Source organism: Crocodylus siamensis, chromosome 2 (genome assembly GCF_052110815.1).
Source record: "Crocodylus siamensis isolate JL-2025a chromosome 2, ASM5211081v1, whole genome shotgun sequence".
Classification (NCBI taxonomy): Eukaryota; Metazoa; Chordata; order Crocodylia; family Crocodylidae; genus Crocodylus; species Crocodylus siamensis.
Genome location: NC_143396.1, coordinates 175,927,399 through 175,952,960, shown reverse-complemented (window position 1 = coordinate 175,952,960; position 25,562 = coordinate 175,927,399). Strand labels below are relative to the sequence as shown.

Below are 25,562 nucleotides of genomic sequence, written 5' to 3'. Positions count from 1 at the left end.
TCTGCTGGGTATGTGTGAAGTGTCCCCATTGGGGGTTGCCTACCCATGATTTTCCATTGGGAATCCTATCTTGGATGTCTTTTGGCAAAGCCCCTGTTACAGCTGGCTTTCTAGAGATGGCCAGGCCCTGACAGCTGTCTTCACAATGGGAGAAGTACATTAAATCTCAGGGGCCCTCGCTGATTCTAGATCAGAATCTACTCTTATACTGTCCAAGCCAAAACCAGTCCATGATGGTCCTAATTTTATGTCTTCCTTATAGGGGTTAGTGCCACCCCCCATCCGTATGGTGTCTGAGAACTTTCCTTAAGTCCATCTCTTCTCTGGTTTGGAGTTCTAGAAAGCTGGGAAAGGGTTGGGAACTCGTATTGGGATAGGATGGGAAGGACAGAGAGTGGCTGAGTGATGACACTGTGATGACAATGATTGTTTCTGCAGCATTTTTTAAGTGTCAGAGGGCAAAACCACCAGAGATTGCAATTATAAAATAAAAGCTAGCCTCCTGCAGTGCCTCACTTGATCCTGGTCATTAACCCTGTTGTTCCGGTCTTTTTTTTTTCTCCTAACCTCACCAGAGGAAGGTCCACACTATCAACCGAACCAAAGTAATTACCCCCAACAGGAGAACAGAGTGCCAAGTGGACCAGTGGAGAATTATCCCCCAGTTGTCCAGTGGGCCGTCGAACCTGTGGCAGAATTCCACCCCGGGCCGAATGGTTATACCCCTTCTGCCGCTTTGTTTCTCCAGCAGGACCTTTCACACAGTGCTGCCATACCTGTCACAGGTCACCTTAATAACACAGGTTAGTTATATCCCACTATCAGAGAGCTGGCTAGGACTATATACAGGCACACATGCAAAACTCCAGGTAACATAGAAACAAGCAATTACTATCTTAAACAGTGGTTCTCAGCCTTTTTAGACTCAAGGTACCCCTTAGAAAAGCGTCAGCTCTTAGCTCTCACTTGTTTAGATTACAGACAAATAATAGAAATGTTCTTCTGCTGCAGACCACATCACAGCAGTATGGTTTTTGAATTCCTGAGAGTCATGTATAACAGTGTGAATACTGCAAGGTATCTCTCACCTTTAAATGAATCACAGGGCATCCTGGTTGAGAATCACTATCTTAAATTAAAACATACAGAAAAAAAACAGGAAACTTCATACCTGCTCAGACCCAGGTGTGAAGGTCAGAGTTGCAGCTGAAAGTATTGCTGGCACAGGAGCAGCTCTCTTCCAATGTGCTCTTTATACTGATTTAACTGAATGATCTTTCAGGTGGGAACCACCAGCTGTTGTAAAAACAACACCTGGTGGCTCATCTTCCTGCAGGCTACAGTTGACTTGGCCTGTTGAGGGAAGGGCAGGATCTTTTGACTTCATGTAGCGGGTAGGTAAGAGGGACCAGTTCCCACTACATGCAAGATGCACATTTTTGTAATTTTGAGTCTTTGCCAGTATCCAGGTAGTGTTCTGCAACCAAACCCCTGTTTTACTTTTAGGACTTGTCAAAAATCTTCCATCAAAACAAACCTTGCTACAAACTGGCTTTTTGATGTTGGGGGTGGGGGAAGAGAATATTACACAAACAACATCTGCTTTCTGAGAGAAAACTTTAGTGGGTTTTTGATTGAAAAATTCCCCCAATTCTTCACTTTACGATAACTATTTTTAATGAAAATTTATTTTTGTCCAAATTTGCCATGCGGAAAAACTCTCCTTTCCAACCAACTGTGGTGTCTATAATTTTATAGGGTTGTAGAGCTGGAGCCAAAAAAGTATTTACAAGCCCATTTGGTACTTACAAGCTTGGTCCAGTGATTACAAGCCCATTGATTTCAAAAGGAGATTAGATATCCAGCTACCCTTTGGCTCTGTTCCACAATGCTTTGAGATGGGCAAGACTTGTCTGATTATTTAGCCCCTTCTTCTGGAAGTACAAGGTTTTGTTCCCCCAAGAAAAATATGCATGGGATACTAAAATTCTGCTGCTGTGGGGTCAGATTTAAGACCTCATCTCTTTAGACCTTGGCCACAACTAAATCTCCACCCACACAGCATTCCCTTTTAATGAGTGTAATGCTCATTGTTGATACAGCATCAGCATATGGTGAGGGTCAAACTCTAGCCCAAAGAGCTTCTCATCTAGGCTGATGGAAGAGTGGTTATGCAGTTAACAGGATAACTTGGCAGTGATGTTTGGCTCGTCCTGATAGTGTTATCATTGTGGTTGAGCCACTTTGTTTTCTTCTCTTTTATAATCTGGTTTTGAGTGACGGTTTAGGGCTTAAAGGCCTGTTTGTAGTTTCATGGGAAGATGACTGGCTTGGAGTCTGACCCAGCACCTGCTAAAGCTGGTGGGAAAGAGTCCCCCTGTCCTCAGTGGGAAACTATGCCTAGTTAAGAGTATGAGCACAACACAAAGGCAGAGCATGGGGTAGGGGAGGAGGTAGACCCTAATGCTATTGTTGCAAAAACAACCCATCTTACAAACCAATTGTTCTCCACCACAGCAAGAATCCTGTCTGAAGGGAGATCTCAATACAGCAACCACCCTGGTACCCAGAACATATTCCTGAATGAAGCCCCTGATGGAAATGCCGCTGTCTATCAAAATGAGCTGGCAGAGAATGGCTCTAACCAGTTGGCAAACCAGTGGATGGCCCCCGCCGCAGTGGAGCAGATTATGCTCAACCCCTGTGCTGCCCTGCTTCCACAGGAACCTTCTCACCACACAGTCCCTCTGCTGAACAACACAGGTCAGTGCCTCAGAGCCGTTCTCAGTCCTAGGCAGGGAGACCTGTACTCAGGAATAAGCTGCCCACCTGTCCCCACATCTTTAAGGGGCACAACAGTCGAGCTTTAGGGGAAAAGGCAGCTCTTGGAGTCATACAGTGCTCACCTTTCCCACAAACTAGAGGCCCCTCTGCACTTCTCTTGAAGAACTAGAGGTATCTTGGAAGTACTTTCCCCTGACCATGGTCTCATCACGGTGGCCTGGTTTCATTCCACCCTTCATTCTGCTGAGGCAGACATGCAACGCCCATCAACCACAGGGGTGGGATGGCTCTTCATTGAGCCATCCTCTGCTTCGCAGAGTCTGCCAACCAAGGGGGTGGGGAAATGCTACCGGAAGCCATATCTGGTGACTGGGGCTTGGGATGTCATGAGCTGGTCCAGTGCCCACCGAGGCCAGCAGGAATATTTGCACTCACTGTAGTGAACTTTGATGTAGCAGCCCCACTGGGAAACCAAAGCATATCATACTCAGTGGCCACCAAAAAGCCATCGGATAGTATCAACTTCTGGCCACCTCCAGCCCAGACAAGATTCAATCCAGTCACCTGTTACAGAGGGCCAACCCCCTTAGCAAGCCTCCCTCATTTATAAAATCATTTATGTATTTATAATTAAAAGCATTTTCTCGTATCTTTCAGGAACCATCCCACACAATCTGGAGGTCACCATCTACTACCGGGGGAAGCAGTCCCACCTTGTGGAAGTGACCCAGAGCAAGTGCCTGTTCACATACAATAATGAAGACCCTGCCCTCCCCCAGGACTGTATGCAGGTGGTGCATTTCCCAAGCCCAGACCATCTGGCGGATCACAAGCAGGTTCATTTCACCAGGCATCTGCTCCAGAATGCCAGGCTGCAGCTGGAGCAGCGGAACAACAGGATCTATGCCCAGCGCCTGGATAAATGCAAGGTTTTCTGGGCCTTCTCCAAGCAGCTGGCCAATATGACTCAGTGCCCTGAGCCTAGGCTGCTGCCACGCAGTACAGATGTGGAGCTCTACAACTATGAGACGTTCTGGGAAGGTGAGCCTGCAGGCAGCCTGTTCCACCTCCATCTAGCTTCCTGGGTAGCTCTCTTAGCCAGGATGAAACACCACAGGGTTTCTTCATTAGGACAGAGGTGATCCTATGTTTGGACAATGCCTCATATAATCAGGCCCTAGTGTGGTTGAAGTCCTTAGGTTGATCATGGGCCGGGCCCAGCCTGCCTGTAGGTATGGTGTATTGTGTTTACAAATCCCACTTAAGAGAAACTCCAGGAGATCTTGCATTGGTGCTTAAAAAGAGGCAACAGCCAGGAGCATCTTGTTCTCTCAAACTGAGCAGACCCTTAATCAGAAAGCTCCTTTCATAGCCTGCACCTTCTCAGCCTTCCCAGGCAATGTATTCAGCCCAGCAAACTCTGACTGCACCCCCACCCCACCACCCCTCACTCACTAACAACCCCCTCCCCCCCTCCATCTTCTCTCTTGCAGAGCTGAAGGACTTTCATCAGCACCGCAGGGAGTGTTCTCCTGACTTCACCATTTACCTTTGTTTTGGGCAGTGCTTTTCAGGGACCAGGGCCAAGGAAAGCAAGTTGATCCTGGTGAAGGTAAGCAGAGAAGGATTGGTGGAGGGTGGGATATAGAAGCTCTCTCTGGGCAGGAGCACTCGCTAGCTGCCAAACATGGCTGATGCTGGGTGGGATATCTCCCTGCCCAGCGCTCGTTCACTAAAGGTCAGACGTGAGTTCAGTGTTTGTCTGCTTTGGCCAAGAGGCCGTCCCTTGGTTGTGTGCAAAAAGGCCATAGCTCTGCGCAGCTAGTAAAGGTCTGGCCAAATAATTGGGAGTCCAGCATAACCAGAGCGGAGAGTATCACCCCTCCTAGTTAGCTTCATGCTCATTTGGGGAGATGGGCAAGAAAAAGGGGCATGAAGGGAGGACCCGCCTGCTGCCACTGCTGTCCCTGGCCAAGTCTGACACCCCATGAAACCATTCCCTGCATCTGAAGCCCCTGGGCCAGCAGGAGATACCCAGCAGAACCAGGCAGGGATTAGGTGATGGAAATGGGAGGAAGCCAGGGCTGCTTCTGCCTCACTCTAGCTGGGGATTGTGGGAGCAGCTGCACGGAGTGCCAGGCTCTGGTGGGAACAGCAGTAGCTGGTGGGTGGGTCCCCACTTCTTGTGCCTGTCCCCAAAGGGGTGCTGGGTACTGGTATAAAATAAAAGGACAGAGGAGTCAGTCAGGCAGAGGTGGGGTATGGCTTTGCCATAGCTATTAGATACCCTCAAAAAGCCCCATAGTGGACAGGGGCTCTTGCAGCCAGGGTGCATTTAAGGACAACCTGTGCAAAGCTGAGTCCAGCCTGGAGAGGGTCGTCCTCAAATGCATGGTGAAAGACCTGTCCCACTTGCGTTCTCCCAAGTCTTGCTTCCTTCTCTCTGGGAGTTACAGTGTGAACACATCTGTCACTCTTCAGTGCATGGGAACAGAAGGAGGCTCAAGGGAATACTTGAGTAGTTCATCCAAGAGAGAAAATGAGTAAACTGCGAGCGCTGTGTTCCTCACCATCCGAGAGTTTGACATCAGTGTTCATATCTTGGGTCGGGGGTTGGGTCTCTTTGCAGCTGGTGCCTAAGTTCTGCGAGAATCTCCATGAGATGGTGCTGAGAGAAGGCACTTCATCCCTGAACAGTGGGAACCTGAGCCTGCAAATGTCCACCTCTTTCAACAGCCTGCATGACTTCCTCGAGCAATTCAGGATGCAAATCGAGTAAGCCCCCTCTCCTCCTAAAGCGCCTTCTGCAGGGAGAGTAACAGCTGCTCTCATTCCATGCCCGGGTCTCTGCATGACTGGGCTACATTTGAAAGTACTCTGCCCCACCACCCTGCTATTAGTGTGTGGCTTTAGGATCCCATCTGGAAACATGGGCTAGATGAGGTGAGGTCCTGTAATAAATTAATGATGCAGTTGAGATCAGTGGGCTGAGTCACTGCAGAACAGTCATGCATATGTAACTATGACACACAATTGCTCGCTAAGGTCTTGCTTCCTCTTTTCTCATTAAAGGAGCCTGATCACTTCAGCTGTCTTTTAATAGAAGAGAGTCAGTCTCATATTTGTTCATTTTTCTAGCCCAGCCTTTAGAAAAATCACATCCTTTCGTGATCCAAATGTATTTTAAAAGGGAGGGGTTGGAAATGGGGGGAAGCAGGTCTTCCCAAAACTACATACCAAGAGACCTTGAAAAAGTGAATGAAATCTTGACCTTATTGTTTTTAATTGAAGGGAGGGAGGGTGGGGGTTGCTATCTATGGCTATAAGGTCAAGATTTCAGCTGCCCATTTTGGCAGTATGTCAAGAATGAAGAGTGTGTGTGTGTGTGTATATATGTGTGTGTATATATATATATATATATATATATACACACACACACACACACACACACACACATTTTTTTTTTATAAAACAGGCCTCCATGTAGCTTTTTAAGTTCTCTTTACTGTTTAGGTTGTACAAGTAAATCTTGGTTTTGTTTCACTTCCTTTTGTTAACACAGGCCTTTGCATTGCACTACAAGGTATACAGGGCTTTCTTGAGGGATCCTTCTGGGAAGGAGGGGGCCAGCTTGGGCCTCTGTTGGAGGAAACTGATTTTCCAGAAAGGTTGCATATCTGTCTCTTTAAAGCCAGGCCTTTTTGAGGGTTCAAGCTGGCACACAAAACAACTGGCAAACCTGGCCCTTGCAGACAACAGGCTGGCAGCAGGAATAGCTTCTGGGTTTCTGTTCAGTGGTTGAATTAAGGGACCCGTCTCTGCAGGATCAGAGGCCTCTGGGTTGAGAGCTGTGCTGTCCCTTCCTTTACATTCCTGTACATTCCTTAATGGGCTAGAGGTCTCAGCTCAGCCACTGAGCTATTGGCCTCAGCCTTCCTCTTGTCTGACTGGGACACCAGAGCTACTCTTTTCCAGCTGGCCAGGAATGGATCCCATTTCTACACCAATTGCTGCTATTATTACCCATCTTGTTCCAGTTAAGAATATAAAAAAGCTCCTGGGGTGAAGGGAGAATTTGATCTGTTTAGAGTCCATGACAAATGGAAAAGCAATTAGCCCTAAAGCTTGCAAAGTACCTTGGAAATTGGGCTGTCTGCCTGAAAAGTAGGAGGGGAAATGGAAAGGGGCAGCTACGGGAGAAAGCTGGAGAGGATCAGGTGAGCTGGGCAAGGTTGACAGCAGCTTCTTACCTTATTGGCCACATGTATCAACTCTTCTGGAAAAACAGCAGCTCTTGTGTCTCTGGGCTGAGGAATCTTCTAGGAGCGGGTATTCACAACTCAAATGTTTAATGGATCATTTCGGGGGTTTTTGATTATGTCTAATTTCATGACATGATACAGCCATGTGGTCCTTCCAGTCCTTGCAGCCCAGCCATTGCTTTCATTGGGAGATGACTGCTTACCCTAAACTGCAGGCAGTTTTCACCCCAGTGGGTTGTAACTCTATTAATAATCTAGTGAGATTTAGCAAGAGAGACAGCCAATGACATTCCAGGACCTCTGAATTTGGCTTGGGAGGTTGCAGTGGCTGTAGGTAACAAACATAAGCAAGTCTAGACCCCACAGTCACTGGTGTCCCTGTTCCAATAGCAGTTTTTTCTATCTGAACAAAAGGCCCTAGCTATATTGCAGATCCTACCTCAACTCCATGCATATTAGCATTAACCTGTCCATACAGGCCACATTGCACAGCCACGTTTGCATCAGTCCAGCATGAGGAGCTCTTCTACTCTGGTGCAGAATTCCTACTATGGTGCAAAGCAATGTTGTCCTTATTTGCAGAGATGGACTGTAAAACAGTCTCCCTATTGCCAGCATGGTTTAGAAAACCATTTTTTGCACAGAGAGGGGCTGTGGGATTGTCAAATCTCAGTGCAACTACATAGTTGTTGACAATCATCTATAGGGACATGCACTCTGCAGCGGAGACTGCAGGGGGGATAGGTTGTTAGCTGTCAGCATGAAATGCTAGCATGGTTTAATGTGAAGCAGCAGGGTCTATTTAGCTAAATTCACTTTATAAGCTATCTAGTTAGAAAGCACCTAAATTACTTGAGCACCTTCAATATCCTAAACAGGTGGAATTTCTTTTTTCTACCCAATTTGGAGTACAAGTTATACCTCTATTATCCTTCTGTTAAGATCTGGGCCAGGGACTGTAGAAAATACAAGGACACTAAAAGCACAAGCGCTTTTTTGTGGGAAGACCATAGGACCCCATGGCTCAGCATCTGCACTACACCGCGAGGTGCCAAATCAATATTTTATTATAAATACAAATTTTAGTACTGTACTTTTATAAATTTGTTTTAGTTATTGTTTTCTCCCATACACTTGAATAAAGGGCCTTCTTCAACTGGTTCCAAATGACATAGCCCCACTGAGATCAAGGGAGGCTTATATACTATCTATGAAAGTGGCCTTTGATGATGTTAATCACGAAGTGGCTAATAGTCACCAAAGGCCTAGTCCAGATTCTGCATGAGTCCAAGTAGTCTCAGCTGCTACCTGACATCAGAATTGGGTCTCAAGATTAAAAAAGACCAGCATCAAGTTGGCAGACCTGGAACTCATGGCTCTCTATGAGGGGGACAATAGTGAACATCAGGAATCAATTGAAAAAACATGACCTTGATCCAAAGTCCAGCATGAACTATTTCAAGGGACTCTTCTGGGCTTTGGATCCATTGTACAATGCTGAAGGCATCACACATTTGACAGCCTGTTGATGATGTCTAATGAGGGAGAATCATTGCAATAGCACACTTGGTGTGCTAGTTTTGTACATAGTTTTAATTTATACCTGCGGGTTTTTTCCCCCCACCTTGTATCTATTCTTCCTAGAGCAAACCTCTCCTGTACATCATCTGCTTTTTCTGCCATGTTTACAGCATAACTAAACGTGCATTTTTCCCATGTGTTTGTGTAAATAAACGGACATGTCTTCAATCCTGCTATGGGTGGAAAGTGTTTATTGCAAATTCAGCTTTAACATACACTGCAAACAGGCAGACATCTTGCAGAACAAGGTGCATGAGACATGGTCCCAAATGAACCAAGGGCTTTGACTATAGGGCAGTCTTCTTCCCATGCAGCCTTTCCTTGGTTGGCCCAATTATTCATCTAAGATGTTCTGAAATAAGAAAAAAAGAGTAAGTAACTGCACTTGCTTGTTCAGTGGCTAAGAAAGCAGATAAGCAGAAGAGCACTGACCTGAATCTTAACAAGCCCCAAAAGTTGAGGGCTATTTGGGTCTGGTAGGTGAGCTGTGGGGTGGGGCTCTGGAGCAGTAAGAGCCACCAAGTTGTCAGACCACCAGCCCCACAGCAAGGGTGGAGAAAGGTGCTGCAGGATGGTTACCGCAGGGGCATGGGAGCACAGCCATCCAAAATACCATTTGTAGAACACTGTTGCTCCAGGGTTTAGCAATTTCCAAGCACCACCAGAGGAAATGTTTATATTATGGCAGGCACGCTCCCTCACGTTGATGCAGATCTACCAATGCAAGGCATTTTTCAGCTGGTGTTGCCACGCCAGTTTCCCCCAAGAGAAAGAACCAGGTTCCTGTCAGAGCTGTGTCCATAATCAGGAGCTTTGCTGGCTTAGATGCATCAACTCCAGGGCATGATCCTTTCACACCCCACAACATAGCTATGCCAGCTACTCTGTGACGTAGACAAGACCCAAGTCACAGGCATCTATGTGCAGCAGTAAGTTCTTGGAGCATGATTCCCCAGTAACACATCACACACACCAGTGGTTCCCCATGAGGGATGATGACTTCCTGAGAGGGTTTGTGACAACTGGCTTCCAAGGGCACAAACTTATGAGTCTACCATTATTTTTAAAAGCATCTAAAAAAGCCCAGGCTTCAAGGCTTTTTTAGATACATGAAGAGTGAGATTTTCATAACCCACTAGAGAATTTAGGTGCTCAACTCTCACCTTAATTTTTTCAGCCTAATCAAGATGCTTGCATCTAGGAATAGCAGTGAGATACGTATATAGAAGACTGCCAGAGTATATTCTTTAAATTAAGAAGGATTATATAAATAGAGAGGCCACAGAGATGATTGACAGCTGGAACCCCAAATTAAATTCTTCAGCCTGTACTATGCAGGCCAAGCTAGGCCAATTTAACAGTCCACACAAGGCTTAAAACATGTATTGGAGTGTTTGACCAGCAGGCTACAATGTGCATTTTACAGAACTTAGGCAGGGAAAGGGAGGCCCGGCAGAAAGGGACTTTTCTATTTAATGACCTGACCTAACTCCCATTAAAATCAATGGGAAGACTTAGCCTATCCTTTGTCATCCAAGTGCATCACAAGTGTTAACCCAGTTCAGTGTTCCTGGAAGGCAGAGAAGTGCTATTCTCTCCATATTCCAGACGGAGAACTCAGCAGAGACCAAGGCTGAAGTCTTGTAAAGACCATTACAGGCCCAACTCCCAATAAAGAATCTGAACACCTCAAGTGATATAGGTCTCAGTAACTTGTCTCAGGTCATGCGAGGAATCCAAGTCCTAGACCAGGACCTTAACTACCAGATCATCATCCATTTCACAGGGGATACACCAGGAGCTGTATCGGGTTGCATTAAGTAGCTACCCGCAGCACAAAAACAATGGAAGCCAAAACCCAGGGAGCAGGGCCAAACTGCAGCCACATTACCTGGCGACTGACGTGGACATTGCTGGGGCCAAAGGTTGTCGTTCCATAGCTTGTGACATAGTAGTGGGCAGCAGGCTGAGCCGCGGGAGCTTCCACATCACTCAAAACTGAAAGGAAAGACAGAGAGGTATCAGTCTACCCCAGCAGTATAGGCTGAAAGACCCCCATGGTTACTCTGCCACAGAGGAATCTATTTTCCTACATACATCCTTCACCCACTGCCAGTATAAAGTGGGGGAGGGATGTACTTGGCCAATATACTAAGCCACTCAGGATGGGGGCAGAATGGCAACTGGCATGAGTTGTCAGCACTCCCTTCACCTGGATGGACCAATGACTGTTGACCCCAGCTGTGCACCTGTCCCCAAAGCATATTAGTGATGAAGCAGGGACACAGTTAAGCCAAGGGGGGCCCACTGTTGATATCTAAAAACAGAGAATGGCTGCCAAAGATTCTTAGGAAAACGTGCTTTGTTAGAAACAAACACTTGAAACAAGGAACCTCTTTATTAGGTATGAGCTAGAGGGCACTGCATCACCCACCCCTTTCTGCCTTCGCATGCATGCCTATCTGTACCAGGTGAGATTAATGTGAATTGGGACAGAAGTGGGTAAGAATTCAGATGTCCCAGCTCTGATGTCCTAGTTCGGATATGCTTCTAAGCATTATTTGCTCCCAGCTGAGATCAGCAGTGTGGCGGTCTCTGTCCCCAAAAATCTCAAACCCCAACTGGATCTATCTTTGCCTTAGCATCCCTGATGAACAGATGAGGCAATGCAGCACTGAGATGAGTGAACGATGTGCCCAGGGGCATGCAGGAAGTCATTCATATATTCATTCTCTCTCCTTTTCTGGCAGGATGCTGCAGCCAGCTGGCATCTTACCTTTGGGTAAAAGCAGCTCTGTCCGAAACTGATGGCTACATGTTCCACAAGTTTTAATGTCCTCCTTGGTCCTTTGAAGAGAGATAAAAGACTACAGTAGACAAAACCTCACAACACACCTTTCCAGCCTTGAAAAGTCTACTCACTGTGGATTCAAAGTTTTTTTTGCTAGATCGTGCTTTCTGAAGTATTACAGAAAAAACCTATACGAGCAAACATTACCAATGTGCTGGCACTAGGGCATCTAACAGAAAGCCCCAGGATTCATTCCCAGCCCTGCCATGGACCTCTTGAATGACCTCTGCCAAGTCACTTAACACAAAGTTTGCATACCTGTAAACCAAGTGTTTGACATGAGTCTCTGCATGTTCCCTCTTATGGTATCAAAAGATGAGCTGGTGGTAGTACAGAAGAGGGAATGTACCAAAGCCACCTAAAGAAGCCATTTACAGACCCATATTTAAGGTGCTGTTTTTCAAAGGGCTGCCTTCTACTCCCAGCAAAGTCACCCCTGATTTTCACAAATCCCAACCATGAGCCATAGCTGGGTACCTAAGCAAAATGTGTAGCTTTTCAGAAGTACTCAGAGCTCCCCAGCGAAGCCAATAAGCCTATAGAGGGGCTTGAGGAGTTTCTAGAAAGGGAAGGCTAACATCTAATGTTAGGCATCAAAACCTGGGCAACATGATCTGAGACAGGTGAAGGCCAACATCCTTCACCTGTGAAGTTGGCTATGATCTGCCTCAAAATGGAGCAAGGACTTTCACCTTTTTAACTTGTCTTGGGATACTCAGGTGAGAATGCATATCATCAACAAACAATATTTATAACCAGTTTCATTTGCTGTTTTTAAAAAAACAAACCATTGCCTTTTGCCATGCTCTTGGACCCCCACATCCACTTTGTGAGGAAGACAGGGTTACCAAAACTTATCAAGTTACAGAGTGTACGTACACCGTGGACTTGCCATCCAGGTCCGGCCAAACAAACTCTGCAGGACACACAGCAGTGCGACAAGGTGTTTTCAAGCATATATGGAGTCCAGGCCACTCATCTGAGAGCTTCCGGATGATGGAGATGATCGCCATGACTAAGTCCCATGTAATCTGGAATTCTTTGGGGATGAACAAAGAGGGAAGAACCAGCTGCTGGTGACCATCACAGTAACCCAGCTGGAGCTGACCAAGACCAAGAATAGGAATAACTTGACTGCAGCTTGATCATGCAGGATTATAGGCAAACAGTTATGCCAGCTGGGTCTAGGCCCAACTTCTTTGAGAAACAAGAAATGAATTGGGTAAAGCAAAAAGTTTTCAAAGTCTACATTGTGCCTCTTCCTTATTTGTTATTACTTGTAGCGTGGATGAACCTAAGAGCCTCAGCTGTGGACTAAGGGTAGGTCTACACCGCTCGTCAAAGAAAGCTGCTCTCAAGCACACACTGCCTACCCACTCCCTTCCAGGAGCTGTTCCTCCCTCTCCCCACCAGAAGCAGTCTTGTATGGCAGACACAAAGCTTGTGAGCCACCATGGGGTGCTTCAGAATTGGCTTCACTACCACTCCAAGGCACTTTCCAAGTTAGGTGCATGCAAGCAGATGTCTGTGCACATGTCAGTGCTGGGGATAGCGTGTGGATATATTCTACAGTACTCTATAGTGTCCCTATGCCAGGCTTGTTGAGAGTAGCTAAAACATTTTCTCACTGAAACTTTGACCAATCTTAGCCAGTTCTATGATGGACTCTGTCTGAGTCCACAGAGTTTTTTCATTAAAAAAAAATCTGTTGGGACCCCAATTTCATCAAGATCTATTGAGCATGAACCTTTCAGCTGAAAGCCTGATTAATTAGATTTCCCCCCAGATTACAGAGTTGCTTCAACAGCCCAAACCAGCCTTGGGGGAAGCAGACTATTCCCTGTGTTGTGGGGACCTCCATAGGGTCTTCAGTATGTGTAGCACCACCCATCCTCGGTTAACTCTAGGGACAGGAAATAGGGGTTGTGCTACAGATGTACTGCTCATGCACTGGAATCCTCACGCATCCAAACACACTGACTGGTTTCCTAAGTTGATCAGCAGCAGATGGAAACTCCTCTCTCCTTTCCAGGAAACATGCTCAATAGAGAAGTCATTATTGAGGCTTCAAGTCTTACCTATCCTTTCTGCCGGCTTTCTGCAGCGGAGTTCAATATAGCTGTAGCCCTTCTGGTTGTTCTCTTTGATCAACAAAGGCTTGCCACTGCACACAAGCAGGCACATCGTCTTTGCAACCCAGTGGGTGGAATAGAAAGAGCAAGCTTTCACCATGAGTCTGCAGTGGAAATGAAGAGACATTATCCTGTAGATGGTGACCCTGCCACATACTGCCCTTCCCTCATTTCTGGTATCGTGAAGCCATTTTAAATTCTACAATCACCAATCCTGCTTAAGACAAAAGCACAGGGGAAAAAATTAAGGGTCTTTCATATTAAAAGTATAAGCTCTTATTGAGTAAGCTCAAGGGCAGAGTCCCATGGCCAACAACTGTAGCAAACTCATGTAGGGCTGACCTAGCATGGGTTATGGACACAGTTGGTGTATTTGTCTGTCATTTTATTCTCTTTCCAAGAAGAGCCAGCAATAATAAGTCTCTTTCTGAAGCCAAGAGCTGTCCCCCTGCATTGACCAGCATAGGTGCTTAGTACAAATTAAGCAGCCAACCATCTCAGGGACAAACCCCAATATTACTACTATAAATCATACATGCAGCTTAAGGTCTCTCTCCCTCCTTTTCTCATGCATTTGAGGCAACACTGCTCACCTGAAAGCTAGGGTGACAACACATGCCTGTTTGCTATAAATCTGTCATGCACACAGGTAGTCTTTGGAATGGATCATTTTTGCCACCGATTTATTGGAATGGGGGAGGAGGAGGGGCTGGCTTCCCCCAACAGCAAGCCCTCTAATGCTCTAAGAGCAAATGAACGTTTATCAGCCCATCAGACATCCCTCAGAGTACCAAGCCATCCCATATCCTGACTGGATGGCTGAATCTTACAATGGGAAGATTCCAGCTCCAAGACACCCCTGACAAGAGGGGCCTCATTTACAATGGCATGCATCTTTCTGTCCACAAACGTTTGGAGATGAGCAATCTTCCAGAGGACAAACTCAGCTGCGGTGCAGGAGCTCAGCATTTCCCTGCATTGTTGACTCTACAACCGTCAGCACTAGCCTCTGTTGTATGCAGGCACTAGGCAGCTGGCCAAGCTTCTGGATTTGTTGTTTTGCTGTGCTGTATGTGCAAATCACAGCCACCAGGACCAAAAGGATGGCTCCTGTGAGAACCAGGTTCTCTGAGGGACATCACTCAGTCAATGACAACTCTTCGTAAAAGGCAATAAGTTTACCAGTAGGTTTACCAGAGTATCCTCCCATCTTTCAGGTTTCTTCTTGCATCTTACTTTCCTCTATTGCACTCATTTTTTCTTAAAAAGACATTTAAGTGTAGGCTCAGCCTCTGAGGACACCCAAGTCCTCTAACCACAGATCAGGTAGAGGCAAGGAAGCCTCCCAACGTCACCCGACTGAGTCTCAAACCCTGACTGGAAGGAAGCACCTCCTTTGGTTGCAAGGGGAGTCCAGCCTTCAACCCACAGCACTCTGTGACCATCTGCTAGTACTTGTGCCTGCTCTTAAAGCACTAGCCATGGAGGTGGGATTTATGATGGGCACATCTACAAATTGGGAATTTGTCAAAACTTCTGATGTAGGTAAACTGAGGGCAGGTGTTGGGGGGAGGGGAAGATAGGGGGGAACTCATGTGAAAGAAGGTAATAGCTGCTACCAACATGGACTAGATATGGGTCAACATGCTAGAAGTGAAGGGTTCTTAACCATGCTTCTGCCTCTAAGGATTTAATGTGCTTATTGCACTTCGTCCCATACTACTTCCCTATGGTTGCTTTTTTCTTTGCTCTCCTGAGCATTAATAGCCAGCTTAGCAGAACTAGGAAGATGGGAGACCTGTGCTCCAGAAAACCAGGATCCCATGACAGAACTCCCTGTACCCACGGGCTGGCCAAAGGCATTGCATAGATTCAGGAAAAAGTAAGGCCATCAAGAGGTCCCCAAAACAAGCAACAATTTACCTACATGGTGATGAATAGGAATCATAGCAACTGACTCTGAGCTACTGAATTGATCACATTCCCCATTACTGATCACCCGTGTTACAATAGCACCTACACTCCACAGCCGAGACATCAGCATGCTCAGTAGGTAGAGTTCCAGCTACAAACCAACCCCAAATAGACAACAGACATTTTACAGACAGAAAACGGAGGCACCCAGAGACTAAACAATTTATCTAGGGTTGCCTAGAGTTCGTGGCACAGTTAGGAAGTGAACCCCAATCTCTCAAGTGCCAGTCTAGTGTTAACTCCAAGAGCAACCTTCCTTTCAGTTATGGTGAATGGCTTTTGTTTTCAGTCATGCTAATTCAGTACCTCCCAGACAGTCAAGAAGGCATGACCATAGCCCTGAGGGACTTGCACTTCAGGATAGGCAGACAGGCTACGGCACATGTCCATCATGAAGAGCCACTCCTTACCTTTGGAAGAAGCTCTCTGGGACTTCAGGTGAGAAGTAGGCCCGTAGGTGGAGATCTTCTGCATGATCTCCTCCCCACACCTCAGAAACATCCTTGCTGTGGTTGAGATACATGGGAAATAAGTAACAGGCCTCACTGTGGCTCTGTGCCACTTCCCATGGCTTCCCAGGCACAAACTCCCTGGCTGCTGGGTTGAGCTTCTCGGTGTTCCTCACCTCCAGGCAGATCTCAAAGTGCTCCAGGAGGCTGAACAGCTTTCCTTTCTGGGACTTGCGCCCCATCATCTCCTCAAAGATGTCCTCCAGCCCTTCCAAGGGAAGCTGGTGCTTGACTAAGGCACGCATGGCCTGCTGGCACAGCATAGCCTTTGACTTGAATGTCCATACCCAGTTGGATTGGTCCCTGATGGTTGCATGTTCCCCCACAAGTGTGTCCACTGAGATGCTCTCTATCTGCTGCACAAGGTGATACCTGACAAAGAGCTGGATGGAAAAGAAATTAATTCCTTGGTGCTTGGGCCATCACAGCGGCTGCCACTTGCGCATAATTGCCTCTTCCATAATTCTATGCACCCCCCACCCCATCCCTGTGGATTCATTCATAATTGGGCAAAGTTTGGAAACAAATCTCCACCACCCCTACGAGGCAGGTGAAAGCACTCTCTTCCCAGTTCTACACATGGGAACCTGAGGGACAGAACAGACAGTAACTAGCTCAAGCTCAAATGAGGCGTCTGTGGAGAAGTAAGGATTTGAATCCATCTCTCGCCAAGTCTCAGACCAGAAACCTGTACACTGGACCATCCTTTCCTCCTGGCATCCTCCTCCCCACAACTACCTCCATCCCAGCCAACACCCGGCTTCTCTCAGGAAACAGAGCCATATCTACCAAGCCTGCACTAGTAAGATGGAAACAAGGGCTTGATCAAGGTTGAACTGAGGTTGTACAAATGATATTAAAAGAAAGTGGAGAAGGGATTCTAGCCCTAGGAATTCATTTAAGGTTATGATACATATAGGTTCATTTATCAGATGGCTCCAAGAAGCTGTAGAGATGGCTGTCCAGCCAGATCAGTAGTGGCTGAAAGCTGTTCATATCTCCTAGCTGTATGAAGAGACATTGGCACTCTCAGCCTAATTCCTAGTAGACTGGTGTCCACCTCACAACGCTTAGAGCAGGAGACTGGGATTTCATTCCTGGCTGTGCCACTAGTGCAGCACATACCTGGAAAAATCATTTTGCTTCTTCTTTTCCTATCCATAAAATGGGAATAGTACTGACCTCTCCCACCTGAGACTCACACTTTGCAAATAGTCCTTTAAGCACTTCGAGATAGCCTGCTTACATGCTACGTAAGTGCAAGATTTCTGAGGCAAGCCTCTGAGGTAAACTGAGACGTATCTATGCTGCAGTCACCGAAGGTCAGAGTTCACCTTACACCCAAGATAGATCTCAACTTCTTGGCAGTGTAGCCCACAGCACTACAGAACTCAGCACAGGCTGAAAACACATCCAAAAAGATGAGAAAATACTGAAGTGGGTTTTTGCAGCCTGCACCAAGCTCCACACACTACAGGTGGTACCCAAACTAGCTAGTTTAAAGCTAGTGCTTTAATAGCTGCAGTGGCTACAACATTGACATACCAACAAGGTGCATCGCGAAAGTTAAATGTTTATCCTCAAGGTTTCTTCAATCCATAAGGACCTTGTCCATGGACAGTGGCATACAGCAAAATACATAAGGCCAGTTCTCAGAGTAACAGCCTGGCATGGAGGGAGAGTCCCATTGATCCCCACTGCTCACCTTGAACATGGTTATCAGAAAGGCTGGCCGGAGGAAGACGATGTTTTCCATCTGCTTGATATCCTCATACCATATGATCAATCCAACGTGGTGGAGGTACCTCAGGACATCTTGGAGAAGTTCTCTGCCAATGCCGGTCAGGTGCTCTCTCTGGGCAAGTTCACTGAGCAAGAGATTGAGATCCATCATGCCTTGAGGGGGAAAAAAGGGGTACATGGAAACTTAGAACAGCATATTAAACAACTCCCAAATGCCAGCAAGCAACAGCTGGTCATCTGTTGAGCCTTGAAAAGGCTATCGTATATCACTACTAATTATATTCTGCACTTGGGCAAAACCTGCTCCAGGTCAAGAGCTACTCTTGGGGGAACTGAATTTAGGAAGCCTGAACTGTAGAGTGGTTTGCTCCATGTCCTTATTACCTTGCCAAGACACTGGTAGGTAGGTAGGACTGGGCATGTGGAAGCAGGTGGGGTGCATGTGCCATCACTTTTAAACACTTACAGAAGTACAGACCTTCAAATAATGAATCTAGCTCTGCAGTCCACATTCACATAAGCAGGTGCACATTTTTATGAAAAGCATTTGCAAGAGCAAGTCTTACATACCGGGTTGTGCACTGCAAACACAAGATTCCCAGGAGCCAGGGTTCAGCAGTGGCATGGACAATGATCACTGGCAAACAATCTTTTCTACTCCAATGAAAATAAAACCATTCTATTTATTCCCAGAAAAGTTCAGGAGGAGCTGATAATCTGACCCAATGTATTCCTCTTTGATCTATCAGGCACGGGAAGAAAACTTACAATAGGGAAACAAAGCCTGGAGCATTCAAGATGGTCTTTCTAGCCTGAATGCCTACATCCCTGTCTGGGAACTGTGAGGGAAATAGAAATAGGCATAGTAAGAATCTGTGCATCAGTCACAAGATCCCATCTGCCTTTCCAGTCTCTGATACTTATACATGGCTTTGTTCTCAATGGTGTGAGGCTCCTGCAGCTCATGTTGACTTCACATTGGAATTAGGAGCACTGAACCCCTCTGAAAATCAAGCTAACAGTTTTCTTAGTTCACTAGCTCCAGGATGCCTGTGTCTATACTGATCCAGGCCGTGCTTGACCTGAACATAGCTGGGATGGCCATGGGTAAGGAGAGTGCTGCTATACTGTGGGAAGGAAGCAGCCATGCTTCTAGTCCCTGCACCAAAATCTCAGCCTCCCTCACCAGATATGCTGAGAATGGGCACAAAGGGAAGGCAAGCAACTAGGCCAGCAGTTAAATGGTAGTGCTCAGCCCTACAGGAGTAAAGGATTTGTTTCTAGATCACTGAATTCCCTGCTCCCGTTGCACCTAAAGTACTTCAGACCACAGCTGCCCAGCTTCTACGTGTGGTCACCCAACTGTGCTAAGTCTTTCAATAGCAAACTAATTTCAAGTCGAATAAGGAGCACCAAGTTTATCAGGCACCACCATGCTAAGGATGATTTGACAACAAGGCATTGGCTGTAGCACAGTGCCCCTAGAGTCATGAGGGGTCCATGGCCTCGCACGTGAGGGAAGGGAGTCGGAGCTAGGGACTGTTCCTGCATGGTTACCATGTTCTGCTGTCCCCTCGCTCTGCACAACAACAACAATGGCAGCTTCCACCTCCTTGTAGACTGGGGGCAGCATTCTGATAACGTTAGGGAATATTTCTTCATTCCGCACATGTCCCAGAATGGCAGCTTCCAGTTTCTTAATGTCCTGGTAATCGGTGCAATTGACGGAAATAAGATCTAAAATCTGCAAAGAGAAAGTTCTAGTGTAAGTAGCTTCTATGGGGCACTCAGAAGTACGGGCGTAGAGAGGAGATTTGGTTGTACCTGGCATGCTTCATATTTAAGGCACACGACCTTTTGCATTTAAACAGTTTCAGGCACTAAACCTGCTATAGGGGCGACTTCAACGTTCTGGCCAGTAACTGTGGCTCTACAGCTGGGGCGGGCAATTATTTTGGGCAGAGGGCCGCTTACTGAGTTTCAGCAAGCCATCAAGGGTCACATGACAGGCAGCCCAGGGTAGATTAATATTACATTTTCTAAATTTTTAGGGACTTTGCGGACCAGAGAGAACGGCCTGGCGGGCTGTACCCAGCCCCTGAGCCGCATTTTGCCCACCCCTGCTCTAGTCACACTTTCCTCCCTCCACCCGCCTTGTTTCTCTCTCTCTCTCATTGCTGAGACCGATGTAAACAGGGAAAACTGACCAGCTGTTAGTAGCAAACTGACAAAGAGTTTTTCAACGTGCAATGTTAAAAATGATAAATAAAAAGATATTTTTAAGAGGGACAAAAGGATTACAAATATGATTTTCCCATGTGGGTTTGTGGATCGCATTAAATACAATGCAGTAGAAACTACACAGGGAAAACGTACAAGAGCCAGAGCCAAAACATAGGCCATGCATAATGCGAGGCATGCTCTGTCTACAGTTCAGCAAATTAGGCTTCCTTGATGGTTTACTCATATAACATGTCCAAAACAAAAAACAAAAAAAAAAAGGATCCTAGCTAGTGGCTGACCAAAACCATGTAGTGAGGGTGGCCATTGGTCCTGTTTTATACCAGACCATCCTGTTTTCAAACCCAGTGTTCCCTGTTTGTTTATTAATGAGGAACAGACTGCAAAATATCCTGTTTTTCAGTTCATTGGTGGAAATACATGTTAATCATTTGTCCTCATGATGCTATTGGCTGTGCCTAGAGGTAGAGCAGTACACAGCCAGGAGGAGCAGGGTTCAGAGTCAGCCAGGGAGGGAAGGAAGTGACGTTTTGTAGTGGTCCTGCCCCTTGCTGTTGATAGGCCAAGGCCCCAGTGGCCCCCACCACCGATTAGCCAAGGGGACTGGTGTCCCTGTCCCCCCCCCACCAAAGGGATGTCCTGTGTTCTGGGGATGCATTAGTGGCCGCCCTACAAGTAGCAAATCATTTTTGGCTAAATGAAAAAAAAATGCAAATGGCAAATGAAACTAAGCTGTTAAGTAACTGGCAACCACAGCCAGAAAGACGACTTGTCCAATGGGGCTGGGTATTAATGACATTCAAGACACTTGGGTTCAACTGCCAGCTGCAGAATAGATTTCCTCAGGGATTTCAGGCAAGCCACAAGCTTTCTGTGCCTCACCTGTAGGATGGGTTAACAGCACTTCCTTACCCACATAGTTATGAAAGTGAACACAGAGACCATCAAGGCCTGGGATATGATGGTAATAGTGGCTATGTTAGTAGCCCATGCAGTATTTTCAGGGGGACCTAACTGCACAGGGAAAACAAACAGGAGGCAGAAAGGAACAGAAGCAGCTCCAAAGATCCCTCTCCCATCCCTTGTTGGGTACAGCTTAGTAGGAGGGCAAAGAAAGACGTTCAGCAGAAACAAAGCAGGACAACTTAATTGACTAAGCTGGGCTGCATGGAACACAGGGAATTCTAGAGGGCACCGATACACGTGCTGGACGACTGCTCCCACGTGCTCGGATAGTCAGAGCAGCCTTCACATCACGTGTATTCAGCACCTCTGCACTTCAAAATGGTGGCAGGGCACTTCAACTAAAGCTCCTTGAATGAGCTTTAATAAAGTGCCCCTGCTGCCATTTCGAAGCATGGAACATTGAATACATGGGATGCGGCACAGATTTTACCTAGATTTAACTGCTCCAATTAAAATTGCACCCCCTGACACACACACACACACACACACACACACACACACACACAGAGCACCCTGGAGCATGCAAGTGTAAAGACAGACAGAGAAAAGGTTTGTGGGTTTTTTAAGAAATTTTGATGAGGGTGGTGGGAGGAGGGGAGGATTCAACATTTTTCTTTTTCTTTCCAAAGTCCATCTTTTTCTTGGTTTGTTTTTAAATGCACCAGCTACAAAAAAGGGCTCCTCAAAACTTGCCATGCAAGTGCCTCCCACAGCATTTGGGTACCAGGGTGAAAGGCTCACAGTCAAGCAGATTAGGGCACCAGCAGAAATCTAAGATAGGTCTAACCATATCCTGGCACCCTCCAAGAGGAATATTCTTGAGCACACCACACCTTCTTGCTCCTTCTGACACATGCCAGCCCCAGAAACACAGAGGTGAAGCTCACTGCAGGGGCATCTGCTTATGGCTGCTCTCAAGCATACCAGAGATGGGGCTCCCAAGGGCAGCATCCTCAGAGTAGCTTCACTGCCCTGCTTTCAGGTTTGGGATAAGCAAGCGGGAACAGGCAGGTAAGGTGTGCTTGAGAGTGTCCCTCCCTAGGAGGGCCACAGATGCTGGCTAGACAACCCCTTTGTGGATGATGCTTAGTGGCTCCTGGGCCCTACTAGTCCCTTGGAGCAGGAGGATGCATCTTCTTCTGGTCTGCACAGCCCCTTGCACTCCTACAACGACCCATAATAAATCACATTCCCTACAGTTAAGGTGCGGCTCTCCATTTCCTTCAGTCTGTTCCACTGGTCCACGTAGATTTCTGACTCTTCGCTGTCTTCCAGGTTGTTGATGAAGTGAATGAGATTTGTCCTCCTCTCCTCCAGCATGGCATGGATCCTGTTCATGATATCCTGCTTCTTTGCCTCCACTTCCCCCTCATCACAACAGTCTATATGAGTTCCCACTGGGAGGACCACTGAGTTTGGGATTCGCATAAAGAGGTTGTTGATCCAGAAACCAACAAGCTCCTTGAAGACTGTGTCATTAAGCTGGTACCTGAAAGAAAAAAACAAAACAAATCCACATACCTTAGGCTCTCAGCTGGTTACTCTGGGTACCGGCAGTGGGAACTGAGGTGGTAACAAGATGCATCTGGGTCATCATAGGCCTGCCACGGTAGCAAACACAAGTCCCTAGAGCTTGAACAGAGGGACTAGAGGGTCAGTCAGTCCCTCAGTTTATGTGGTGGAGCCAGTACACCATGCAGAGATAATCAAGCTAGCTCTAGATTCCACGTGTACAGTTACATGTATGTAGTCCTGCACCCAGACTAACTCACTTGGAAGAGAAGTCAACTAATTAACTTGGGTACTGTGCTGCTGTCATAACCGATTCTGGCTCTAGACCCAACAAGTACAGAGCCAGTCTGTGCATCCCCGCACTGTACTGCTTTGAGCCCAATGGACCTATCCTGAAACTTCGAGCTTGGTGTTGGGGCAGATGTTCCATAGCATAGAGCAGACACAAGGCAATACAGCAAATGCTGAACAGTGGTTTCATATTAACACCTTCCTCTAAATCCCCTGGCACTGGGCGCATCCAGCTGAAACAATTGCTCTGCACCAAAGGTTTCATTCCTGCACACTGACAGGCTCAAATATTAGGATAAGACCCAAGGGCCTCGGATCTACCCAGCGGGATGGTATTCGCACTGTAGACAGGTCTCACAGACATGGATCGTGGTCTGGGCCTCAGGGAACCATTGGCATTTCTACCATTGACCTGCAGCCTGACCTTGAACGAGCCCCCCTCCTCTCTCTCTCAGTCCAGATTTTTCCTCCCACCCTTCACAGGCCTCAGCTGTCTAGATTGCAAACTCTCCAAACACACACGCAGATCATATAGTGCTTACTGCTTGAAGTTAATGACTAGGATGACCAGGGCCTGGGGGGTGATGAAGACATGGTGAGTCATGTAGTACTCCAGCTGGCCAGCAAAGTCCCAGAAAAGAAACGTGAAGTCCTGGATGCGGAACTCACTGATCTCAATCCCAACAGTCCGCTCTTCCTCAGACAGTGGGACTGCTCGCCTCTGCTGCAGGCTCTTGCAGATGGTGGATTTCCCTGCCAGCGAGGCCCCCAGGAACATAGTCTTCACCCTCCGGTCCTCTTGTACCTGGCACGTCTGAAGCTGGCTGAAGTAGCTCAGGATCTGCCGGATTCCCCCAGCGCAGACTTCACTAGGAGGTTCCCTCAGAGGATTCCCATTTGCCTTGAACATTTTCAGTGGCCGCCCAGTGAACAGTCCAACGGGCAGCTGGTGCAGCATATTATTTTGTATGTAGAAGTCCTGCAAACTTGCCAGGTCCAAGACAGCCTGGGGGATGTCTTGGAACAAGTTGTTGGAGAGATTGAGATACTGGAGGCTGCCCTGACAAGCGGCTAGGTCTTTGGGAAGGTCACGAAGACGGTTGTTGTTCAACCGCAAGTGTTTCAGCTTAAGAAGACAGGAAAAGATCCCCTCTGGGATGACCCGAATTTGGTTCTGATTCAGGTCCAGCTTCTCCAGATGGACCAGACTCTGGATTTCCTTTGGGAAGTTGACAATATCATTCTTGGACAATATCAACTTCTTCAAGTTGCACAGCTGAGAGATCCCAGGGATGCGCTTCAGCTTGTTGCGGTCCAGATTTAGACTTTCCAGCCAGGTGTCACACAAGATAGTAGGAGGCAGCACTCGGAGCCTCAGGGTGGAGAGAGTCACTTCCCGTGGGTAGTCACTTAGCTCCTGACCTGATGAATGTGACATGATTCTAGTTTAAGTACCAGATTTCCTTCAAGAGCTTACCACCTGCTAGCCCTCTCACTTCCCAGAAGTCTGCCTTCCCATACGGGGGACTGAAAGGATGTTGCAAGCCACTAGGTCTTTGACCCCTGTTCTTGACCCTCCCCAAGCTCATCACAAGAGGGTCCTTTTAGGTACCATTTCTAAGGCAAAGTGTGGGATCTATTTCAGCAGCAGACTGTCTACATGTTGTATCTGCCACATGGTACTGTGTAGTCACTCTGAAGAGGAAATGAATGATAAGCAAAGCGGGGGGGGGAAGAGAGATGAGCTGAGAAAAGTCAGATCACTGCACTGTGTTGTCACTTGGTCAAGAGCCAGAGCAGAGCAGGACTCTTGTGTGATCTTTAAGTGACAATAGCTTAGGCAGGTAACTTCATAGGCACCTGGAAGACTCTAGCCCCTACTGTCACAGCACTTGACCACTGAGACAGGGAAGGAGAGCAACTCCTGGAGCTAGCCCTTATTCAGTCTGCAACACTGCAGAGGGAAAGGCCATATGACTACTGGCCAGCAAGATGTAGTGACAGTTAAGAGGCTAAGAGTCAACTTGAGGTCCTCCCTCATACCCATATTCAGAAGCACCCCAAGCTGATGCATTATAGGATACCTGACTAGGGACAGGACTGGACACAAGCAAGAGCCACCTAATTCATAGCTACAAGGAGCAAGGGGCCTGTGCAAGGGCCTAGACTAGAGCTCGGGTGTAAGGACCCCGCTACAGGAGGGTCATGGGGGAAGTGGAAATTGATTCAAATTTGGTGGAAAGTGAGGTCATAGGGTGACCACATCTCTCTCAAGCAGAAGCCAAGCTTTCCGGCTACCTCCTCTGTCACATGGAGGATGGGTCTCTGTCTAAGAATGCTTTAAACTAAAGTAAGTCTCACAGGCTCATTTCCCTTCTCCCAGGACAGCAGCTGCAGGACTCCTCTGAACAGGGCTCCAGGCTCAGAAGCCAAATGCAGAAGTATTCTCACCCCATTCTCCACTCTTATAGGGAGAAGGGAAAGTAGTCATCCCTTTGCCCAAGTTATACCTGCCATCCACTCCCTCTGGCAACAAGCAACAGTCTAGGGCTGGACACGAGCAAGAAGGGAAAAGCGCCTACTTACAGGCTTTGTGCTTGGCCATGCTGTCGGCTGTAGGGTGCTGCAGCTGCCGTGACAAGATCTATACTGGTCACACAGAGTCCTGTTTTCATTTCCTCATCTCCTTATGACGCTGCACCCCCCTGCTTTCTGA

General features: G+C 47.1%; 2 protein-coding genes across 5 annotated transcripts in view; one reads left to right on the top strand and one right to left on the bottom strand.

The window, feature by feature from the left end:
- The window catches only part of IRF7 (interferon regulatory factor 7), a 25,577-nt gene extending 14,059 nt beyond the window's left edge, over positions 1-11,518 (top strand). Inside the window, exons 8-13 of one of the 2 annotated variants that reach the window (XM_090032392.1) lie at positions 576-803; positions 2,518-2,763; positions 3,442-3,825; positions 4,278-4,396; positions 5,414-5,559; positions 11,378-11,518. In XM_090032392.1, coding sequence (XP_089888518.1) covers positions 576-803; positions 2,518-2,763; positions 3,442-3,825; positions 4,278-4,396; positions 5,414-5,559; positions 11,378-11,435 — 1,181 coding nt within the window. In that variant the 3' untranslated portion in view covers positions 11,436-11,518. Of the gene's footprint in view, positions 1-575; positions 804-2,517; positions 2,764-3,441; positions 3,826-4,277; positions 4,397-5,413; positions 6,048-11,377 lie in introns of those variants that run through there. The other variant, XM_090032393.1, reaches the window with a different exon arrangement.
- On the bottom strand, positions 6,119-25,562 carry LOC149871369 (malignant fibrous histiocytoma-amplified sequence 1 homolog). 3 transcript variants are annotated; one of them, XM_090032389.1, is made up of 11 exons: positions 25,433-25,562; positions 23,389-24,268; positions 22,241-22,532; positions 19,394-19,580; positions 17,799-17,989; positions 15,995-16,476; positions 13,557-13,714; positions 12,358-12,517; positions 11,404-11,474; positions 10,519-10,625; positions 6,119-8,979 (listed from the first exon to the last, which is right to left on the bottom strand). In XM_090032389.1, the coding sequence occupies exons 1-11, from the start codon at positions 25,449-25,451 to the stop codon at positions 8,962-8,964; spliced, it is 2,565 nt and encodes an 854-aa protein (XP_089888515.1). In that variant the 5' UTR covers positions 25,452-25,562; the 3' UTR covers positions 6,119-8,961. The 3 variants fall into 3 exon arrangements, with proteins under 3 accessions (XP_089888515.1, XP_089888516.1, XP_089888517.1); XM_090032390.1 differs by lacking the exon at positions 25,433-25,562 and having other exon boundaries at positions 23,389-24,284; XM_090032391.1 differs by lacking the exons at positions 6,119-8,979; positions 10,519-10,625; positions 11,404-11,474 and having other exon boundaries at positions 12,332-12,517.

Coding starts and splice junctions, on each gene's coding strand:
- LOC149871369 (XM_090032389.1), bottom strand. Junction 22,533..23,388: donor CTAGTCATTAACTTCAAGCA/GTAAGCACTATA, acceptor TTTTTCTTTCAG/GTACCAGCTTAATGACACAG. Junction 10,626..11,403: donor AGAGCTGCTTTTACCCAAAG/GTAAGATGCCAG, acceptor CTTTCCTTTCAG/TTTTGAGTGATGTGGAAGCT.